Consider the following 19,796-nt stretch of genomic DNA (forward strand, 5'->3'; position numbering starts at 1 on the left):
AGTACATCAAGAGCACTTCAGGACCTCTGATTTCACTCCACACACTCAACCATGCATCTAAACCACTCAATCAGTCTTGTAGAAACTAAGCTCACGCTATTCGGCACAATGTAGCCCTTACATGTACTTATGACATGGGTATGTCACTGATGTGAATCTTTGCTCACATGACCTCATAGAAGCTAGGCTCACTCTATTTGGCACAATGTAGCCCTTACATGTACATATGACATGAGTATGTCACTGATGTTAATCTTTCCTCACATGACCCTTCCTTCCATTTTTTGTTGCATCAACCACATCAACACTCTCCTGCACTCACATTTCCGGGTCCTTTACGCTACTGTGACATGGCTCGGACGAAGATCAATATAGCGGATCAGCCTCGGTTGAATGACCGAGAGACCACCGCTCTGCTGTCCCACATTGAGGACTGGGAGAAGGCAAGTGGAACTGAGCGACGACAGATCTTCAAAGCGGCTGCCAGAGAGGCCAGACTCTTGGCTCCAAAAATGGACCAAGAGCTCTTGAAGCAACGAAAAGAGGTAGGTGTTTCGGCTTTGATGTCGGGTTGTGCTGCATTACAGTCACCATGAACAGAAATACAGGCAGTGGTTCCACAATCACAAGAAACACAAGGCCAATGCCAAAGCGCCAATGAAGCTGCAAAAGAAATGGATGGCACGCTGGGTCATTGAAGAGCAGTGGAAGGCCGACATTCTTCAGCAAATACATGAAGAGATTGAGGAGGAGACTGGGCAGAAGCCTGGGCAGAAAGAAGTCCTCAGGAGGTATCAGCCAACGATGACGGCAATTATGAAAGGGCTGAATGAAAATGAGTTGAAGGAGGCCTGGGTGAAGGCCGATGAGTGGACAAATCAAGCGCCTGATGCCGCAGTCCAAGCCAAGACGGCTAAAAAGAAGGGCGAAAAGATGATCAAGCACTTCACAAAGGAGATGTTTACTCAGGCCGGTATGAGACTCTTTGTATTGGGATCCTGGAAGGATGAGAAGGGCAGCCTGCTTACATCCGGGCAGATTGATTCAGTCGGTCAGTCATATCGGTCATTGTACTTACATTGTTCGGCAGGTTTGACTTCAATGAACACCTGGGTATGGGCTCCAGCTTCATGAAATGTAAGGACTGGCAGGTCATCTTACCGGCATGGGAAGATTTCATTGGTGATGCATTCAGTGAGTCTCGAGACATTTTGATGGTGCTTCATTTAATCCATGTCACGTCAACCAAGACCAGGATCAGGACCAGGACGGCACGCTGCTCGGAGGCACTCACCAGGTTCCAAAACCTCACTATGAGTTTGACCTGGACCGCATGGGTTTGCCGATGTTACCCGATATTGAGGATGTCTCGCTCGACACTAAGAAGGGAATGATTCAGTCATTCCTCACCATTCATTACCGTAAGCCTGTTAATAGAAAATCTGCAGCATCATCTGATGCCCGCTACCACAGGAATATGCTGTGGAAAACTGAAGGTCCCAGTGCCTTGGAGCGACATAATGAAGGGACAGTCCAGATTCATCTCCAGCACATACCTGCCAGATGACGCAAAAATCATGGAGCCATCTAAAATGCACTGGGATGAAGCCAATGCCTTGTTGGAATGTTGGTTGGACCGACAGGACAACCAGGTCGGACTAACATTGAAGTTCAAGGCCTGGATTGACGACAAGGGCAAGATGCACCCTCCTGTCGGTGAGGAGTCTGAGGAGTCTGATGGTGATGCTGATGATGAGGGCGTGTGGCCCAGGCCAACCAAAACATCATCGGCAACCACGGCACTGTCACTGGTAGGCATTGCCAAACGGCAGCTGAGGTTCATCAAACGAGTTCATGTCAGCTCCACTGAAGAAGAATCTAACAATACCGATGCAGATGTGTCTCGCTCAAAGGTTAATGCACGCGCTCCCGACCATGCAAGGCAATGGGCAGATGCACAATACATACAGTGACCAGGTGGGACACCAGTCAGAGTCAGATGACCGGCCACCGCCCAAAAGCTTGGGGAAGAGAGTCAGAATTGAGCCTGCCATCGTCACACCGAGCAGACTCAACACATCAAGAACGACCAATGGTAGGTTCGGCCAGGAAAGTCTGCCATGATAGGAAAACAAGTGTTGCAAGGAAGACCCACATGCCCACAGCGCAGGTGAGCGAGGAATCAGAAGATGCCAATGTTCGCCACACTACCGGAAAGGCCAGGAATCAGTCAACTCGCACTCATCATACTGGCCAGCAAGCACGTGGCTTCAGCCCACATTCAAGTTGTCAGGGTCTCGAACATCTCCGTACGTCAACAGCAGGCCAGGACCATGTGCCATGCCACACCAAGGCTACCAGAGATGCATCACCAGTGGTAAATGACTAGTCGCCGAAGAAGACCAAGGCTACCAGTGATGTATCACTCACGGTAAATGACTGGTTGCCCAAAAAGACCAAGGCTACCAGATCGGTCACTCGGTCGCTCTCTGATGCACCAGCGAAGGGCACCAGGAGTGTTAAGACCGTGCACAAAGGGTAGGACTGATTCCAAGGGGCTTGGCTTCAGCTCGTGCGCTGTGCCCCTTACCCGAGTATGTGCCCTTAACTTCAGAATGAAGTCCGGAGAAAGTCCAGTGAAGTCCGAAGGACTTCCGGAAAAGCGTGGGAAACTTCGGAAGGACTTTTCGGATGAGTGCGAAAAACTTCCGGATGAGTGCGGGAAAGTTCCGGAAATTACGATGGAGTTTCGTCCTGATGGAGATATGTGTAATGGCTACTCAGGACAAGTCCTGAGTAGAAGCAAACAGAGGAAAGGCTGCAAGGACAAAGTCCGAAGCAGAATAGGTCCGGAGGACCGCAGGAAAGTTCCGGAGGAACTTCCGGAAACTTGGAGGATCGGAGGAATGGTGGATCGGAGGGTCGGAGAAGCAGAGGAGCAGAGGAGCAGAGGAGCAGAGGAGCAGAGGAGCAGAGGCGCAGAGGAGCAGAGGAGCAGAGGAGCAGAGGAGCAGAGGAGCAGAGGCGCAGAGGAGCAGAGGAGCAGAGGAGCAGAGGCGCAGAGGAGCAGAGGAGCAGAGGAGCAGAGGAGCAGAGGAGCAGAGGAGCAGAGGAGCAGAGGAGCAGAGGAGCAGAGGAGCAGAGGAGCAGAGGAGCAGAGGAGCAGAGGAGCAGAGGAGCAGAGGAGCAGAGCTCCGGCCTAGGGAATTCCTCCCTAGGCCTGAGATGGATGATTACTAAGTTGGAGGAATAGAACTGTTACGAGGACTTAGTGTGAAGACTAGTGCGAGGACTAATATGTGTAATATTCAGACTGAGGAAGTACAAAGATTCTACAGAGTTTATATACTACAGAGGACTTAATGGAGAGTCAGTCAGCGCAGTCCGAAGCTATGCGAGGCTGTGGACGGAGGATGTAGAAAAGTCAAACACTAGTCTATCAGAAAATAGTAAATGAAGACAGAGATGAAGACATAGGAAAATAAAGCCGGAAATGAAACAAGGTACGGAAAATGAGGAAGTCTAACTCAAGAAGGAACATACAAAGGGATAAGGCATGGAAGATAGACGCGGGTCGGATCCGGATGTCTGGAGATAAATGCGTGATAGGTCCGGGTCCGGAACGCGGGATATGACACTAACTTGAGAAGGAATATACAAAGGGAAAAGGCAAGGAAGATAGATGTGGGTCGGATCCAGATGTTCGGAAGTCCGAAGACAGGTGATTACCATAAGGGGATGGGCGCTGATTTAAGGTTTGGGTTCGGACATGACAGATAGGTCGGATCCGGAGATCCAGAGATGTGGATATCAGATCTGGCATCCGGATATCAGATGCAGGAGTACAGGGATCCGGACAGATAGAGGATTGGGTCTGGAGACATGGACAGGAGGTCCGGAGGTCCGGATGAGGCGTGGGAACGTCGTCGGATGTTGGTCCGGAATGCGGGATATGACAAGGAGCAAGGTTGACAATGCGCTTGGTGCCCGAATTCGGCAAAAGCCGAAGAGATATGCTGACTATGTGTAGTTGTTGGCGGTCTCATGCATTAGATAGCTTGTTCCATTCTACTCAAACATTGGTTATGTCGGTATATACTTGGTGTTACAAGTAACATCGGTCACATGGCCCCCCTATCATTTCCCCTTCATCCTCACCCTTACCATCTACCGGCTTGTCCTCCTCTACCGGATATCCATCGACCGGATCCTTGGGACCGTTCCCGTCCCTCGTCTCCACCCCATCATCCACCTTATCTCTGATAACGCACCAACGTGCGCACGTGCCTTGGCACCTTGACTCGTTCTGACTCACGCCACCAATGTGGCTTTCCCTTCTCGTCTCCCTTGACTTGCACCTGTTGTGCATTGTAACTTTACCGTTGGCCCAGTCCAACGTTCATCGGTCTCATTCTGCATTCGACCTCTCATCACTGATCAGGCTGTGTTGCCAATGTACCTATACCTTTTCCATTTTCCATTTTCCATTTCCCCTTTACCCTTACCTACAGTACAGTAACCCAGCCCTCAACCCTTTCTACTTAGTATAAGTAGTCGGTCATCTTGTATCAGATTCCCTAACTTGAATCTACTCAATCTTCCCTCAAAACTACTTCCTTCAAGAGCCTCTCAGCTCTTGTCTCTAGTATGACTTTCTTAGGTGCTCGTTGCACCTAAGTCTACCTCGATCGACGGTCATCGTTAGAACAAGACTGTTCTTCCTTTGACTTCAGTGACTTCATAGACAGCTGTCTTAGAAGTCACATGACACGCGCATCTGTGATATCTGCCGACTCGACATCACCAGTCTCACTCGCTACACCGGATCCTTCCAGTTACGTCACGAACGTTAGCGGACGATGCCCCTCTTAGGGCTCCGCATAACAGATCTATTTGAGTGCGTAACACTTGGTATTTGTGGGACATTGTCAGTCTTGGTACTCGGTCTTAAGTACATGTGGTATATATAGTGACATCTCTACTCAGTCTTCTACATCACTGGATTGGAGAATGTCCCCGGCCCATCTTTCTCATTGCAAGCAGCAATATATGAAGTGGATCATCAATCTCGCAGTGCATGTTCATGAGATGCTGAATTTTGGCAACATCATCGCTGGCGGTAAGAAATTGGTCACATGCATGCTGATATTCTGATATCAACACCCGGTTGGCATCCAAAATATTTGCCGACTTTTGTCCTCGGTCATCTCCTGTTGAGCGGTGGTCATTGTCATCACACTCATCACATAACAAATTTCAACCTACTCATCACAGCGGGAATGCTGTCAAGCCTCATATTTGCTCGGCTCAGCAATTCTTTGCCGGTGTCAACCATTTGACTAGGCAAGCCACTAATTGGTGCTGGAGATGCGGCCGGCGAGAAATTATCGAAACACATATCATATGATACCGGTGTGTCACCCGCTGCACCTGACTGTACTAACCCGTCACTAATACACAATTCCGACAAACCTGTATCAACCAAGTTGATGAGTGGTGCAGCAGTGGAAGCACTGTCAAAGTGATTATCTCCGCTCGATGGCACATCTTCCCAGCACATCTCGAAATTGGCTGAATAATTGTCAGTGACGGTCGGCAGTGTTGATCAACGATACTTACGTGCATATCCCACCGCCGATGCAAACGGACTGTCAATCCAACACATATCATATTGACCGGCCGACAAGGGTATGCTGGCATCCACAATCTGAGTTTCAGCAGTCGCCAGTTCCAGGATTGGTATAGGATCAACCATTGGTGGACGGTGTTCCTGATCCCAACAAAGGTCATATTTACATGACGCCAGTGGTGCGGCCGCATGCATGTCAACGCTCGGCGCTGAATCAGCCTCGGCGTCCCAACACATGTCAAATGCTACTGAGTCGGTCAGATATGAGGAAAGTCATGAAGGGACTAGAATGACTTGAGCCTGCAACTTGTGGATCGGCCGATTGTGTTGCAGTCGGTGTTTGCACCGCCGGCGCTTGATCACCCTCGGTATTCCAGCACATGTCAAATACTGACATTGTTAACTGTAAACAGAGGTATATTGAAAAGCAAATTTACCTTGATGCCCAACATTGTTCTTAGGATGTGCCAGGGTTTGTGTCTTGTTGGATGGCATGATGGAGACTTTGGATTTTGTAACTTGAAGTGGGCTGGATATAGTCGGTAGAGTTGGTGAAATGCGAATATTGTTGTAGCCCACAGGGATCTGGTCTTTTTGAGGGGATGGAATCGTGCACAACATTGGTGGCACCCACTGGTCCCACGTGAGGAAAAAATTCCAGTCGGCTTTGATGCGCTCATCCTGTAGCCTTCGAGCTTTGTCAAGACGAGTATCGTGGGAATACATTGACGATTTTGACAGACATGAATGCTGTGTTTGAAGAACAATGCAGAAGTGCCATAGCTACTGCCAAAGGTCGGCCATTCCCGAATTTCGGCCATTTCCGGCGGTGTCACAATATCGCACTACGTGTCCCAGTGACTTCTGTCAAGTTTTACACACATCCACACAACGTTGTTTTCGTCATCACTAGGTAAATACTTGTCCTACCTATTCCGCTGTTGTTGCATTTGACATTTGCCACCGTCAACCTTACAGTTTTTCAATCATTCAATTGCCACCATGCCATCACAAAAGGAATCCGATGATGTTTTGATGCTCGCCGACAGGTCTGTGCGCGATTCGGTCAGCCGAATTAAATGTGGGGAAGCAGATGGCCGGGCAGTTGTTGATCAGGCGCATGACATTGCGCGGCAGGTGGTGCGTTCTTCATTGATTGTGGATATTATTAGCGGCTCACCATCAACAGTCTACAGCTCTGCAGCAGCACAGCAGGGCTTGTTCGGTCATATCGCCATTTCTTCTTTCGGTGGCTGCCGAGGTCTGGGCGACCATGAATCAAGGTCTTGTTTCGCAATGGAACTGTGTCCGGGATGATGATCCACGTATGGAGTCACATCCCTTCTTCAAAAAGACCGTTGGATATGGTGAGTGGGCATTCTTTTGATCCAATGTGGTAGCTTAACATCCTTACAGAACAACTGGTGCCAGAGCCAGCAGAAGCACGAGGACAAGTAGTCTCCCCAATCCCAACAGTACCTCTCAAACAAATGTCGATTCCGCCGATCGATTCACTGCCTCATGCCGGTCATGCACACAACCTGGTTGTTCCTGGCACAATGCCCGACAAGGGCAAACGGTCTGACCGCAGCACTCGTCGATCCAGAGAGGACAGCCCAGATGCCGAGTCAGGCAGGAAGAAACAAAAGTCCTCAAGCGTTTGTCGAAAGCCGTCATCTCCGACACCGAGGACGAGGACAGGCAGCCAACAGGTACTATTGTAGTTAAGGTATGATTTCCTCCCATCATTTGTGACCAACAGCTTACATCACCTTAGCGTCCCAGGATCCCTGAATCTTCGGGTGCAGCACCGCCAACATCAAAGGTAAGCACGGCAGCATGCTCAATGCCGATCTTATTGCTGACTTTTTGCAGGGCATGACAAAAAACATGAAGCAGGTGAGATTTACCTCGTCCTGTCAGTCCTCATCTCTCAATCATCTTCAGCCGGATGCTGAACCAAAGATCGGCCGACCACGGCCACATGGCAAAGGAAAGGAGAAGGCTGTGGACATTGCCGAGCCCGTCAGAGGGCGCCAGCAACTGAAGTCCAATGCTGAGGAGGTTCGTTTGCCATGTTGACCCCAGTGACCGGGTACTGACTGTCTCATAGTACACTTCACCATGCGAGAGATGCATCGGGGAGTCTTGTCTTGTTGTGGTCGGCAGGAAGGGGCAAGCTATTAAGTCCTATGCAAAGTGCCACTTCATGAAGGTCTGGTGTAACCGACCAGTGTCGGTCGATACCAGGGGTCCTCCAATGACTCAGGAGGTTCCAAAGTCGCGTCCTCGGTCAAAGGCTGCACTGGCCTCCAAGTCCAAGGCTCGGTCCAGGACCACCAGAGCAACCTCACATGTTCGTCCACCAACTCCTATCCTGGAATCCGAGGATGCTATTGAGGATACCGGTAAGTGTTTTCATTTTTGTTTTAACATCATTTAAGCCTTGCCTTGTATGTAGAGGCGTCTGTCAGCAGTCGCGATGATGCCTAGATGGATGATGCTACCGACACCGAACAGCACACCGACGTCGCCACGGAGAAGTCGGTCGATCCTGATCAAATCATGGTTGACCAGCCGATCGTCATAGCTTCCATAGATGACTTCCCCGCCGACCATTGGCTGGAGAACACTGATGTGCCCATTCCCGTTCCCATTCCCCCAACAACTCCTGCAGCCGACCTCGTTTCCCTTCCTTCAGCAACTTCATCACCGATGATCCTTGAACGCATGCTAGCACTCCCACTCAGGTCACAGCCATGCAAATGGCTGATGAGAATGCCCTCGCCAGGGTCAATGCAATGGAACAGGAGTTTGACGCCCGGATCTCCTTGATGCGTGCCGATCTTTCCTCAATGCAACTTGATGTTGGCGCCACAGTCACATTGGTGAATGGACTTGTCGGCCTGGTGGAGAAGCTTCAGCAGGAGCGGGTCCTTGCAAATCCATTGTTCCCGCCACCAATGATAAGTCATGGCAATGATACCTCGGCCACCGCATTCGGCATGAGGTACTTGAATGGTGTGTTCGGCCCTTCAGTTGCTCCCATCCCCATTTCTGTTGGTGTCGGTCAAATGTCGGTGTCCTGCCCTTCTGGTCGTCCTGACACGCAGGGCGGCACATTCACATCCGGATCGGTGTCCTCGGCATTAGCACATGCCGGTCCTTCATAAGCTCCTACTTCAGTTGAAATATGTTTTGCTATCACACCACCTGACTCTGCGGCGTGCTCCCTCCCCTGATCATTCAGCGGATTACATAGTTGTACCGTACATCATTTGTCGGTCATATATTGTACATTGAATCCTTTGTGAATCGAGCACCGACAGCATGTCGGCACAGTTAATCTTGGTCAGCTTTGCAGTTGGCGTGGTGTACATACTTCAGTTTGTTCAAATTTTACTCATTAATACTTGTTACCTTCCGGCCTGTTGACATAACTCATCTCGGTTGATTACACCCAGTGGCCCTTGTTGCGCTGCAATGTGGCTGCCTACTCCAGTTCCCAGCAATTCATCGTACATAATAGTTGACCGAAAGTGGTTTGACCGAGGTTGTCCTGGCAAGTATATGATGACAACCGGTGTATTACCAACCTATTGACCGACCAACTCATCTGTCATATTTGACCGAGGTGGTCCTGGCAAGTATATCATGGAAGCTGGTCGATAGATACCTACCTATCGACAAACTACCCAACCATGTCATCAATGATATTTGGCCAAGTGTCTTTTCACCGAGGTGTTCCTGGCAAGTGTATTGTGGAAGCTTGTCTGTGAATACTGACCAATTGACTGATCTATGTCCATAATCTTTCTATATACTTAGAATCTTGGCCCATCTGTATATATCAGTACCAGCGCCCACTCAGCCCACTCGTTCATATCAGGTACGTACTTCATACACTACCTACCAAAGTCAATAGAAAAGTCTACACTTATCTACTACATTACAACTATGGGCCCACTTGTTTGTATCAGATACACACTTGACATCGGCCCACCTGTATTCAACACAGCAATACATTGATGGGCCCACATGGGCTGGCCTGTGTAGAACAGGGATATTTCAACCTCGGCTGTACATATTATACAAGGGTAAAGTGACTGCAGTATGTGTGAGACATACTTGCATCACTTGGCAAAGTGGTCTTGTAAGGTGTTCCTCCACTTGCCATACGGATTTGGAGACGAGTGTCTTTGAAGTCCTTCCTACTTGTGCCGCTGGACAAGGACGCTGTTACTGATGGAGTCGTTGACGCACTGGCTGATGTGTCGATAACTGGTTGGCCGTCATGTAAAGCTTTCTCCCTTGCAGCCTTTTCTGCACGGGCTTTCTTATCGGCCTCAATCTGGGTCTTGGCTCTGGCATCCTCAAGCGTCTCTACCGCACACGGTTAGATCGGATTAATATGGATAGAATCCATGCGCATGGCAACCACCTATGTTCCTACCCACCTTCTTTCACAAGCTCTTCAGCCTGCAGCTCATCTTTCAGTTTGCTGATGTTCTGGGTTGATTGAACTTCTGAAACACAAACACCACCAAGTACGCAACTAAACTCACCTTGCCAGACTTGCAGCGAATAGCTTCATTCGCACATCCTTCCTCTGCTTCTTGTTGAGACTTTACGCTGTGCTTTGCAGCTATTTTTTTAGGTCGGCCAACCTCTGCCTCTTCTCTTCCTCCACAAGTGGTTTTATCTGAGGGACATCTGAGGTTAGAAATACAGTACACATGCCATGGGGTACAAACCTCTTCCGTGGACTCCTCAAACTGATCATGTCCGCTCTTCTCGACATGGTAATTGGCCAATGCTGTGTTCTTAAATACCTTGCCACATTCTGAGCATTTGATACTCTAATAAGTGAGTTTATTGAAGATAGAGGCTTCAGAGCCGCAATTGAAATAAATGTACCTTGGCATCTACTTCAGTGATCGATGTGGCACCAGCTTTAGTTCCTATCAAGCGCCGCATGGCGTCTTCATCTTCGTCGTCAACATGGACATCGACGTCCATGGGACACCTGCGCTGCCCGATGCACTCATAGGAGCAGCAGCGCTCGGATCTGGAATAGGCTTCCCTTCGTTCTCCAGAATGTGATCCATAGCAGGCTGCAAACCGCGATTGTTAGTCGCTCTCGATGCCCCAGTTTCAGGTTCGGCCATTTGGTCGAACCCTGGACCAAACATCATCAAACACGTTCAGGAGGTTCGGTTTGCGTCCAATCAGGTTCGACCACCAAGCTATAAGCTTCCAGATGATGGGACATAAGAGTTCCACCACACTGTTCCCAACACTACGAACACCATGCGCAAACGCCCAGTCCACGTCAGCAACTGCTGACATGGCTCGGACAAGTACGGACAATGGACGAGAGCAGGAGGGAAGAAGACAACAACAAGAGCAAGGGAGAGACGATGAGGAGAACGACTCAGATGGATATGAATGAGACAAGCAGGAAGAACTACACCATCCAGCTCAGCAAGAGGATGCGACGGAGGTACGAGAGGAGCTGGGTGCATGGTTTGCTGTAGTGATGCAGACTGCCGGCCAAAAGATTGACAGTCTTACGTGGGAAATTTACGGTCTGGCGCGGCTAAGTGTCACTAATGCCCCACTTACAGTGCAACAAACACTTCCCACACCGCTGACCTGCACCAAACTGGTCTGGTGCATGGATGACCAATGCTCTCCCACAAGCTTAATACCCTAGTAACCATTATGAAAACCATCTCCTCTCAACTCAGAAGTCAGAATGCAGTTCAGACAATATTTTCGTTTCATTTCTCGGCACAACTCAGATAGGCTGAATATTTTTGTATATTTAATTCCACAATGAATTTTGCTTAGTCATTCACAACAATGACTCAGACTACATCCCACGCATGTCAGGTGACTGTGAAAAATAGTTCTCGCATGAGCTACCCTGTGGGAACTTCCTAAAAACCCTAAATACAAGGCTCACGTCATTTCTATGGTCAACAAAGTGACATCAGAATGGAACACCACCAATTTATGAATACTTCTTTTGCATGGCATAATCAGCTAGTCACATGACCCTTGGTCACAAGATACTAAGTCATATGACTTTGACAGTCAGGTGATCTATGATCTCAACCAAGTCATGACAAAGCAACATCTTGTGATGACTAAAGATTGATGACACAAATTATAATACAGAGGACTCATGTAAATAGTTAATGACTAAGCCCATTTCTCTTAGAATGTGGGAAATAGTAGCACAGCCACCATATTTTGTCTATATAAGACCCCAATTTTTGCCATAATAAAAAAAACAGAGAGGGAGAAGCCCCACTTTTAAGAATAAGACTGAGTGTGAAGTGTGATCAGTGTCAACAACAGTGACAAGAGCTGTTAAGCAACTAACTGAGAGGTCATTGTGAGCAACATCCAGCAATACTTTTTAGCTCATTACCAACAACTGTGAAATATCTTGAGCTCACTGTGCTCAACAGTGAGCAAACATTTCTTTTTGTTTTCTGCTGGTGAACCTCTAGTTTTCTTTCTTTTCTTTTCTCTCTTTCTTTTTATTCTTCTTCTTTTGTCTCTTTTCAACTCATTCACATCTTAGTGTTATTGTTCTGAATTTGTTCCAGGATCTTTGTGTTGTCTTTACGTCCATCTAGGCAAAGGCTTAGTGGGAAGACTTCAGGAGTTGATAGTGACGCTTGACCTCACTCATCTGAGTAGTGATACTGAGCCAGGGTTTTCTTTGTCTGCTAGACTTTAGTTGTTGAATAGGGGACTTGGTACTGAAAGCCAAGGACGTCCGTTCCTGATTCTGTTTAATACTCATTGTGAGTTCCTTGGCAGCAGGTTCAATAGTGATCTAAGAGTTCTACTGAGCATTGATTAGTCCTGACCTTTGATTCTACCTGTTTGTGCTGAGGGGGTGATTGTTATAACTTCGCACGACTTTCTGTAGTAAGTTTGTTGCAAAAATATTAGTACTGAAGGAAGGATTTCTCTTATCATTCTTTTTCTTTTTGTCATCACCATACTGTTGGGTTGACCACGTTCTGTTTATTGCATCCATACTGTTGGATCGCCTGGTATTGTTACTGACCTCATCAGAAGTACTTTCATCTGAACATAGCTTGGGGAAGTGTAAACAGCCACCCACAAACAACCACATTATCAGTCATTGGTATTTGTCTGAATCACTGACCGTGGAGATATTTGATTTTGTAGTGGTTTATCTATAGATCATCTATCTAAGAAGACACCGCATCTTGCTTGCAATTTTGACGCGCACGACACGCCCTGACATTTCAAAATCTATCTATGACAATCCCCAGTCGATTTCATGCTGCTGTTCCAGCCTTCCAGACGCTCCCCGCCACCATGTCTGCTTCCCTTTGTTCCACACCAGTGGCACTGCTCGCTTAGGTAAGCTCCATGGACCGTCGTGATCAGTGCTTCTTCCTGTGAGAAACTCATGGTCGCTCGTGGGAGATTTGCGGTTTGGTTTGTGGTCCCAGCTTCCCGATCAAGCGGTGGCAGTGTTGGACCCCTGGCACTAGGACCCATGGCGCGAGGGTGACGAAGGGAGGTGGAATGAAGGAGAGCGGAAGCGGGTGCAAGGACGAGGCGAAAGCTGCTGCCGAGGAATGCGGAGGATTCAATTCAAAAGTTGCAACAGTATGCAACAGTACCAGTCCAGGCATTAGTGCTTTAGTTAGTGAGATAATTTGAAGGTGTGTCATAGTGAAAGAAAACAAAAAGGAAAGGGACGGATAACGAAGAGAGAACACTGTTCAAAGGTAGATGGTGTGTGGTGTGCATGTAGTGATCACTGATCACACTGGTAGCAATGAGGACTGCGGACTATCTGCCAGTGGTGAACCCTTCCAGCGCTGGGCGAGTGCGCCGTTGATGGTAAGCAACTCCCTCCACTTGCGGGCAATGTCAACATCCTTGCTCATCAGCTTCGACACACCAGACTTTGCATACCTGAACATGCCTTGTGCATCCAGGTGGTCGAGGTTGCCACCAAAGAACGAGCGTGCAGTGGCAGCATCTCGTGTGTCACGAGCCATCTGCTGATGCTGCAGAGTGTCGCAGAGCTTCGTGTATCCGACGCGCTGACCATTGGCATCAGTCCAGGCCATCCAGAATGCATCGTCTGATGCAAAACGCAAATGCTCCTCCATGATGAACTGTGGTTGGAAAAAAAAGGTGTGTCAGCTGAAGAAGAAGTGTTTTCGAATACAGAACTCACCTTCCATTGCCCCCACTGCACTTTTTGCAGTGCCCATGCCTTGCTGTTCTGTCCAGTGCACTTTTTATACACATCTCCCCAAAACTTGATGGGGATTCCATGCCCGTTCACCACCAGGTATGTTGACTGATGCCGCTCTCTGAACAGAGCGCTGATGTCTGTCGAAAACCACACGGCCAGTGGTGGCATGACCATGGTCTTGTCGAATGCCAGCTCTCTGCCTTCCAGCTGGAGAATAGCGAGATTGGAGGGTGGGATGGATTGCGTTGGAATGGCTGTCTGAGCAACAGGTGTAGGTGTTGTGAATGGCTATGCTGGTGCTGAAGATGACTGAATTGATGTGGTGTGAGGGTGAGGGCATGCTGGCCGAAGTGGTTGCTGAGTAATGCTGGTGTCAAAAGCATCAAAACTTGTGCGGAGGAGGGGAGCAATCTTGTGAGCAATTTGGTTGCTGATCTCCATCTCAAGGTTGTTCACTTGTTCGATGAGGGTGTCCTCCAGGCCTGCAATGGTGCGTTCCAAGCACCTGAAGCGCAGGCTCAGGCTTTGTCTGTCCTAAATAAGAAATTAACTAAAGTCAGCTGATAGCCCAATATTGGAGCCTGATGGACACGCACCTCAGTGGTCAGTTCATGAGCGGGATACATAGTGCCTGCAGGTGGCAGATTGGTGTGGGTCGAGAACTGAGGTGTGAATGAGGTGGGCTGCTCTGTAGCTGACAGGAGCATATTTGCTGATTGTGCTGCAGGCCTCTGTGTGCCAACCACTTGTAGGGCATCAGCTGCCTTGTGAGTGGGCCCATCAATGGTTAGTGTGTTCTCCGGCTAGTCACGAAGAGTATGAAACTCACCCAAGCATTGTTATTGTCAATGTCAGCAGGTGTGAGACTCTGCACCACACAGCCAACACCCAGTTTGCTCTTGTGCTGCACTAAGGTCAGCTCATGCTCCCAAAACTGGGATGTGATGCGCTGTGCGGACTGTTTTGCAGTTCGTCTGCCTGTGTAACTTCCTCTCGTGCCCTTCCTTGCAGGTTGGAACAACCTGCAAGAACAATGAGTCATCATGAGCCAGCATGCTGATCAGAGCTCATTGGACAGCTCACAGTCTCCAGCTCGTGTCATCGGCAGCATACTTGTGCAGGCGCTCGATCAGGTCAGCTTTCTTTCCTGTTGTCTGTAGGCCATATTCCTTCAACTTTTCTCTCAACATCTTCACCGTCGTGTCCTGCTGTCTGCAACTTCAAGTTAGCAGCCACCACTGCAACGAGTGACACAGATGAACTAACATGACAAACTCCACTGTCTGTGGCTGCTCGTTTACTCCCAGTGTCTTTCCCAGCTCAGGTAGGCATATAATCTCAGCAGCGGGCATGGTCAATGTGCAAGTAAAACGAGGTGTCATCTGCCAAGCCTTCTGGTTCAAATTAAGGTCATCGATCAGCGATCACAGAGGTTAGTGGCTTATTTCAATATTGGAACATGTCCCTCAGCCACAATTGAACCAAGATGCCTCGTATACATATCCCCCCACTTGGAGGTGCAAAACATTATCTCACAGATGCTGCAGCAATGGTAACCTATGAGGCTGTTGCTGATGACCAGGAAGAGGAGATTGAGTCCTTGATGGCTGCTGTTGACATTGAATACAAGCAGCAAGAGTCAAGTGGCATGTCGGAAAATTCTATTTTTGGTTGGAATGTCCCACAATGGCTTGAAAGGGCTCAATTTACCAATGACATTGCCACTCGCTTGGAAGCAGACCCAAAAATTGTGGAAGCTGCTTGGAAGCAGTCCAGGGACCTTGCAATGAGTCTCAAGATGATTCAAAGACCGTGGACTCGCAAGACATTTCAAGATGATTCCAACATTGAGGTCTCCTTGCAAAGCTTCAAGGACTATTTCAATCCCACTGGCAACAATTTCAAGAGCATTGTAATAGATATTGAATTTCAATGTACTGTAACTCCTAATGGTCCAAATACGATAATATGTCCAACAGAAAGAATCCAAACATAAGAAATAGAGATCTCATTAATACTTCTGTTTCAAAACACATGATATCTAGTAGATTGGGAGAACTCCGTCATTCAACTTTTAGTAAGATTGAGGCTGGAGACTCACCAGTACAATTTTCTGAAGCAGGGCAGTAGTTATTGTCGGGTGATTCAGATACACACCATATAGCAGATGCATTGAGGGTAGACGTCGTGTCAGTCATTAAACCTTCTTCGAGGTCAATCACACCATTGAAGGCCGCATACTCCAGATCCAAAAATGCAAGACCACCATCGTCAAAGAGGCATTCCAGGGGAGCAATAAATCGGGCAAAGCAGACCCGGAGAGTCTCGAGAATCTGAAAGTTATATTTGGTGACGATGGAAGCGGCAGGCATGGTGGATGTGCTCAATGCAGAAGCAGTAAGGAGGGCCCTGGACGCATCAGATGTGGAAGCGGCAAGCACGGTGGACATTTGGGATGCAGAAGTGTTAAGGAGGGTGGATGTGTCAATGGCTAAGTCAAGTGTTGTTGAGGGAATGTATTTGTAAGGCTGGGAGTTGGAGGTTGTCTGCGTTGTTAGATACTGTAAATCCAAGAGCTTCTCAGTGACTGAGAGGTTTTGAGGTGGGCACATGATGGTTGAAATGACCTGTGAATTGGACAGAATTTTTTTTAAAAATTAGATGACCATCATCGTCTGAATCGCCAAAAATTTGACTTACTACGGTGATAATAGCAGTAATTATCAATGTTGTCGACGGGATGCTTAGACCCGAAGCAACAATGGACAATGGCATTGGTCCAGGGTCATTGACAACATGCCAGGACAGGATGGCACACTGTAATAGACTCAGATTCAGAATTAAAAGTGAACTTGAGAGTGGTTCCACTTAAACGACATCAATGAATGTCAATGAGAAGAAGTTTGAACCGAGGCAAAGAAATTTCAACCAAGTTTCAATGTGCTTACGTATCATTAGTAATAAGTCATTGGAAGACAATTGCATTGCGATGCTCTAAGTGTAAGCGCAAAGTATGACAATGTTACAGTATACAGAAAAAATGACAGTCAAAGCTATAACCTATGTAAATTTCCTTGCCATGCCTGTTAGACCTCCTAACTCCAGTATTGGCTGATAAGTCTCCATCAGCAACAGCAGCAGCCTGCTTTGAATTCCCTTTCCATTTTGGTTTTGGTTTTGGTTTTGTTGTGGCCAAAACACCAGAATCATCAGCTACTGGCTCGTTAATATTCTCTCGACCATGCGCCAAAGCAAGAGCTTCCATCGCAGTAGAGATTGAAGGTGTCACGATAGCAGCTGGATTCAGATCTGGTTGCATAACGGGTCCTGCCGCACTTGCAGGGAGAGTATTGGAAATAGTGACCGGCGGCTTGCTTCCCTCATCTATGGCACGCTCAAAGTCTAATTCTCAAGACTGAGCTGGGTCCCCTTCATCCAGAACAGGAGCGGGAGTGAGTGAGGAAGTAGATGGAAATAGGATCTGGTTGAAGAATACAAGAACCTGGCGCACCCAGGCACCTCCCGTTGACACACACCAAACTTGTTTTGTGCATGGTCATGGTTACTTTAGAGCATTGACATTCCCTACCGTACCCTACAAAGTTATTAAGAATTTTCTATAATACATTATGACTTGATTTGAGCAGTTTTCAGACATAACAAACCCATAACACTACATAATAATTCGATTAATACTTATCCTATTCAAAGATAAGTTCCAAACATACCATAACACATTACTCAGCATCTTTTTCTCACAACATCATAATTTTCTCACACATTCTTCACATTTCTTTTGTATGTTCTGAAACATATTCAATTCAACATTTCAACATATCAACAATTCATGGGTGACTAATGGCTTAGTCAGATGAAATGGATTAGTAAGATGAGATGAATTAATCAGGAATTTGAATGGAGAAAGTTGATAGATGAGAATATTCAAGAAGTAAACAAGTTATCATGGGACATCTCTACGATGACTCAGTTTGAGTCATTATGAGTCATTTTCTTGTCTGAGTCGCTATGAGTCATCTTCATTATGAGTCATATTTCCTTATTTAGATAGGTACACAGCCACATTTAGAATAGTATATAAGGGGCTCTATTTCCCCTCTGAATAATGACAATCTCCCTTTTTGAAATCAAACTTCCTTTGAGAGGACAAACAATCCCCCTTTAAGAGAGAGGGAGGAGGATTTGAGTATCTTCCTGAATTTCTCACCCTATATTTGTGTGAACATCTGAGTTAATTTACGTATTTTTAACGATTAGGAGGACGACAAATAAGACTAGCACTTTATTCAACAATATTAAGAGCTTGGCTGCTTTAAGACTACATCAAGAGGGTGTACTCTGTTCTGATTCTGCGTCATACTCATCGTGAGTGCCTGAGCAGCAGAGAAGTTAGTTTCGAAGCCACATATTTCGGTTGATTCAATTGTGTTAGAGGCTTAGTTTGATCTTCTCTAATTTTTGAGAATAGGGAGTGTTTGCAAGATATTACTCTGACTCATTGTATACCATTGTAAACCATATCTGCATCTTCATATTGCATACTTTTGCATTCATCTTTTAGTAGCATCATAGTACTGCATCAAGCCAGTTATCAATTCGGCTACACCATTTACGATCTTCATCTTTAGCGTCCTAAGCACTGCATCATGCCAGTTAACAGACTAACAACTCTTTCATAGTACCTAAGCACTGCATCAAGCCAGTTAACAGTCACTGTTACAACACACCTAAAGTCAATAGAAGTTTGTTTAGAATGACTCTGCTATTTATGCCTCCTCCCACGAACGACCACGTTATCAACCGTTGGTATTTGTCTGAACCGTTGACCATGGAGGATAGTGAGAACTGGTGATTTTATTGCCAATCACATCCTAGTAAGACACCATCATCAGGTGTTCACGGTAAAATTCGTGGTAGGCATGATATGGGATTTTAGTTGTCTGGCCAGTTTCAAGCAGTTCCTTGTCACCTGAAAGCACGTAGATAGCCTGGGGTAAGAGAATATTAAGTGATGGATACTCCGACATGAAGCTGAGTGACTTACGACAATTGCAGCAGCAGCAATCATGCCTGGCATTGTGGCTCGCAAATTCCAGATCTTGGCCTTCGTTTTAGAGCTTTGCACATTGGAGGACAGCAAAGTCTTGCCGTGGATGGACACTTTGAGGATCTAATGTGAGGCATGACTTATTATTAGACCCTCGTAATAAGCACTAGAGAATATGAAAGAACGTACCTTAACCAGCACCGCTGACTTCAGGAAGTCGTTGGGCAAGAGACTGTTTGGACGGGGGAACAACACAGGAGCAAACTTGGTGTAGGAGCCATGAGGAGAACAAATAAGAAGGCGACATTCTTCTTGCGAGCCTCGATCATAACCTCGAAGGAAGAACTCAGGATTCAATCCAAAGATAGCTCCAGCACATGTCTTGATGTCTGAAACCATTTCGGAGCAAACATTACCAACACCTTTGGCAAACTGAAGAAGTCAGATATGGTCTTGAAACTAAGGATATCAACTGCACTGACATGACTACCGAAGAGCTTGTGATTCATCATTTCACAATCTGCTTCAGGAACGAACAAGAATAACTCAGCTTTCACACCATCTTCGATTGAAAGTGGCGACAGCCAGTGCTCCTTACTGTTGACGTCAATGTCGGGACGTGCACACAAGGGGAAAATCTTAGGGTTGATCCACAAGCAATGTGTGATTGAGTACTTGCATCCCAACAGCCTTATCGCCTCTTCCTTGACGGCTAGCTCGAGTTCATCACGAGTTGTTGAACGTTGGACTAGAAGTCAAGTCTCAGCGTCGTAATAGTAGAACCGCTAATATTGATAGTACCTAGAAGTCAAGTCTACATGTGAAACAGAGTAAGA

At 47.2% G+C, this 19,796-nt stretch overlaps 8 protein-coding genes across 8 annotated transcripts; 2 read left to right on the forward strand and 6 right to left on the reverse strand.

Annotated features, from left to right (window-relative positions):
• Window positions 1-350: 350 nt before the first annotated feature.
• Window positions 351-1,973, forward strand: HD556DRAFT_1448719 (uncharacterized protein; the record flags this gene model as incomplete). The annotated part of the gene is made up of 5 exons (XM_041307476.1): window positions 351-545; window positions 601-1,055; window positions 1,091-1,194; window positions 1,251-1,421; window positions 1,474-1,973. 5 exons carry the CDS (start codon window positions 351-353, stop codon window positions 1,971-1,973), a joined length of 1,425 nt encoding a protein of 474 aa, XP_041154877.1.
• Window positions 1,974-4,995: 3,022 nt separating this feature from the next.
• Window positions 4,996-6,355, reverse strand: HD556DRAFT_1448721 (uncharacterized protein; the record flags this gene model as incomplete). The annotated part of the gene is made up of 5 exons (XM_041307477.1): window positions 4,996-5,210; window positions 5,266-5,571; window positions 5,620-5,874; window positions 5,924-6,019; window positions 6,067-6,355. 5 exons carry the CDS (start codon window positions 6,353-6,355, stop codon window positions 4,996-4,998), a joined length of 1,161 nt encoding a protein of 386 aa, XP_041154878.1.
• A 276-nt stretch (window positions 6,356-6,631) lies between these two features.
• Window positions 6,632-8,802, forward strand: HD556DRAFT_1312719 (uncharacterized protein; the record flags this gene model as incomplete). The annotated part of the gene is made up of 11 exons (XM_041300693.1): window positions 6,632-6,678; window positions 6,700-6,769; window positions 6,819-6,996; window positions 7,046-7,341; window positions 7,407-7,454; window positions 7,505-7,528; window positions 7,577-7,693; window positions 7,743-8,037; window positions 8,091-8,098; window positions 8,123-8,379; window positions 8,421-8,802. The coding sequence occupies 11 exons, from the start codon at window positions 6,632-6,634 to the stop codon at window positions 8,800-8,802; spliced, it is 1,722 nt and encodes a 573-aa protein (XP_041154879.1).
• Window positions 8,803-9,716: 914 nt separating this feature from the next.
• Window positions 9,717-10,648, reverse strand: HD556DRAFT_1501820 (uncharacterized protein; the record flags this gene model as incomplete). The annotated part of the gene is made up of 4 exons (XM_041308966.1): window positions 9,717-10,012; window positions 10,087-10,138; window positions 10,195-10,488; window positions 10,547-10,648. The coding sequence occupies 4 exons, from the start codon at window positions 10,646-10,648 to the stop codon at window positions 9,717-9,719; spliced, it is 744 nt and encodes a 247-aa protein (XP_041154880.1).
• Window positions 10,649-10,875: 227 nt separating this feature from the next.
• Window positions 10,876-11,154, reverse strand: HD556DRAFT_1448724 (uncharacterized protein; the record flags this gene model as incomplete). The annotated part of the gene is made up of 2 exons (XM_041307478.1): window positions 10,876-10,928; window positions 10,998-11,154. The coding sequence occupies 2 exons, from the start codon at window positions 11,152-11,154 to the stop codon at window positions 10,876-10,878; spliced, it is 210 nt and encodes a 69-aa protein (XP_041154881.1).
• Window positions 11,155-13,089: 1,935 nt separating this feature from the next.
• On the reverse strand, window positions 13,090-15,247 carry HD556DRAFT_1312722 (uncharacterized protein; the record flags this gene model as incomplete). Its single annotated transcript, XM_041300694.1, has 8 exons — window positions 13,090-13,325; window positions 13,482-13,812; window positions 13,875-14,153; window positions 14,352-14,429; window positions 14,492-14,698; window positions 14,725-14,917; window positions 14,979-15,107; window positions 15,162-15,247. The coding sequence occupies 8 exons, from the start codon at window positions 15,245-15,247 to the stop codon at window positions 13,090-13,092; spliced, it is 1,539 nt and encodes a 512-aa protein (XP_041154882.1).
• A 711-nt stretch (window positions 15,248-15,958) lies between these two features.
• Window positions 15,959-17,214, reverse strand: HD556DRAFT_1448727 (uncharacterized protein; the record flags this gene model as incomplete). The annotated part of the gene is made up of 3 exons (XM_041307479.1): window positions 15,959-16,522; window positions 16,596-16,712; window positions 16,996-17,214. 3 exons carry the CDS (start codon window positions 17,212-17,214, stop codon window positions 15,959-15,961), a joined length of 900 nt encoding a protein of 299 aa, XP_041154883.1.
• Window positions 17,215-18,784: 1,570 nt separating this feature from the next.
• HD556DRAFT_1448728 (uncharacterized protein) lies at window positions 18,785-19,359 on the reverse strand (the record flags this gene model as incomplete). The annotated part of the gene is made up of 3 exons (XM_041307480.1): window positions 18,785-18,901; window positions 18,958-19,083; window positions 19,150-19,359. 3 exons carry the CDS (start codon window positions 19,357-19,359, stop codon window positions 18,785-18,787), a joined length of 453 nt encoding a protein of 150 aa, XP_041154884.1.
• Between the last annotated feature and the right edge of the window lie 437 nt (window positions 19,360-19,796).

This window comes from Suillus plorans (assembly GCF_016647745.1).
Source record: "Suillus plorans strain S12 chromosome Unknown HD556scaffold_78, whole genome shotgun sequence".
Taxonomy (NCBI): domain Eukaryota; kingdom Fungi; phylum Basidiomycota; class Agaricomycetes; order Boletales; family Suillaceae; genus Suillus; species Suillus plorans.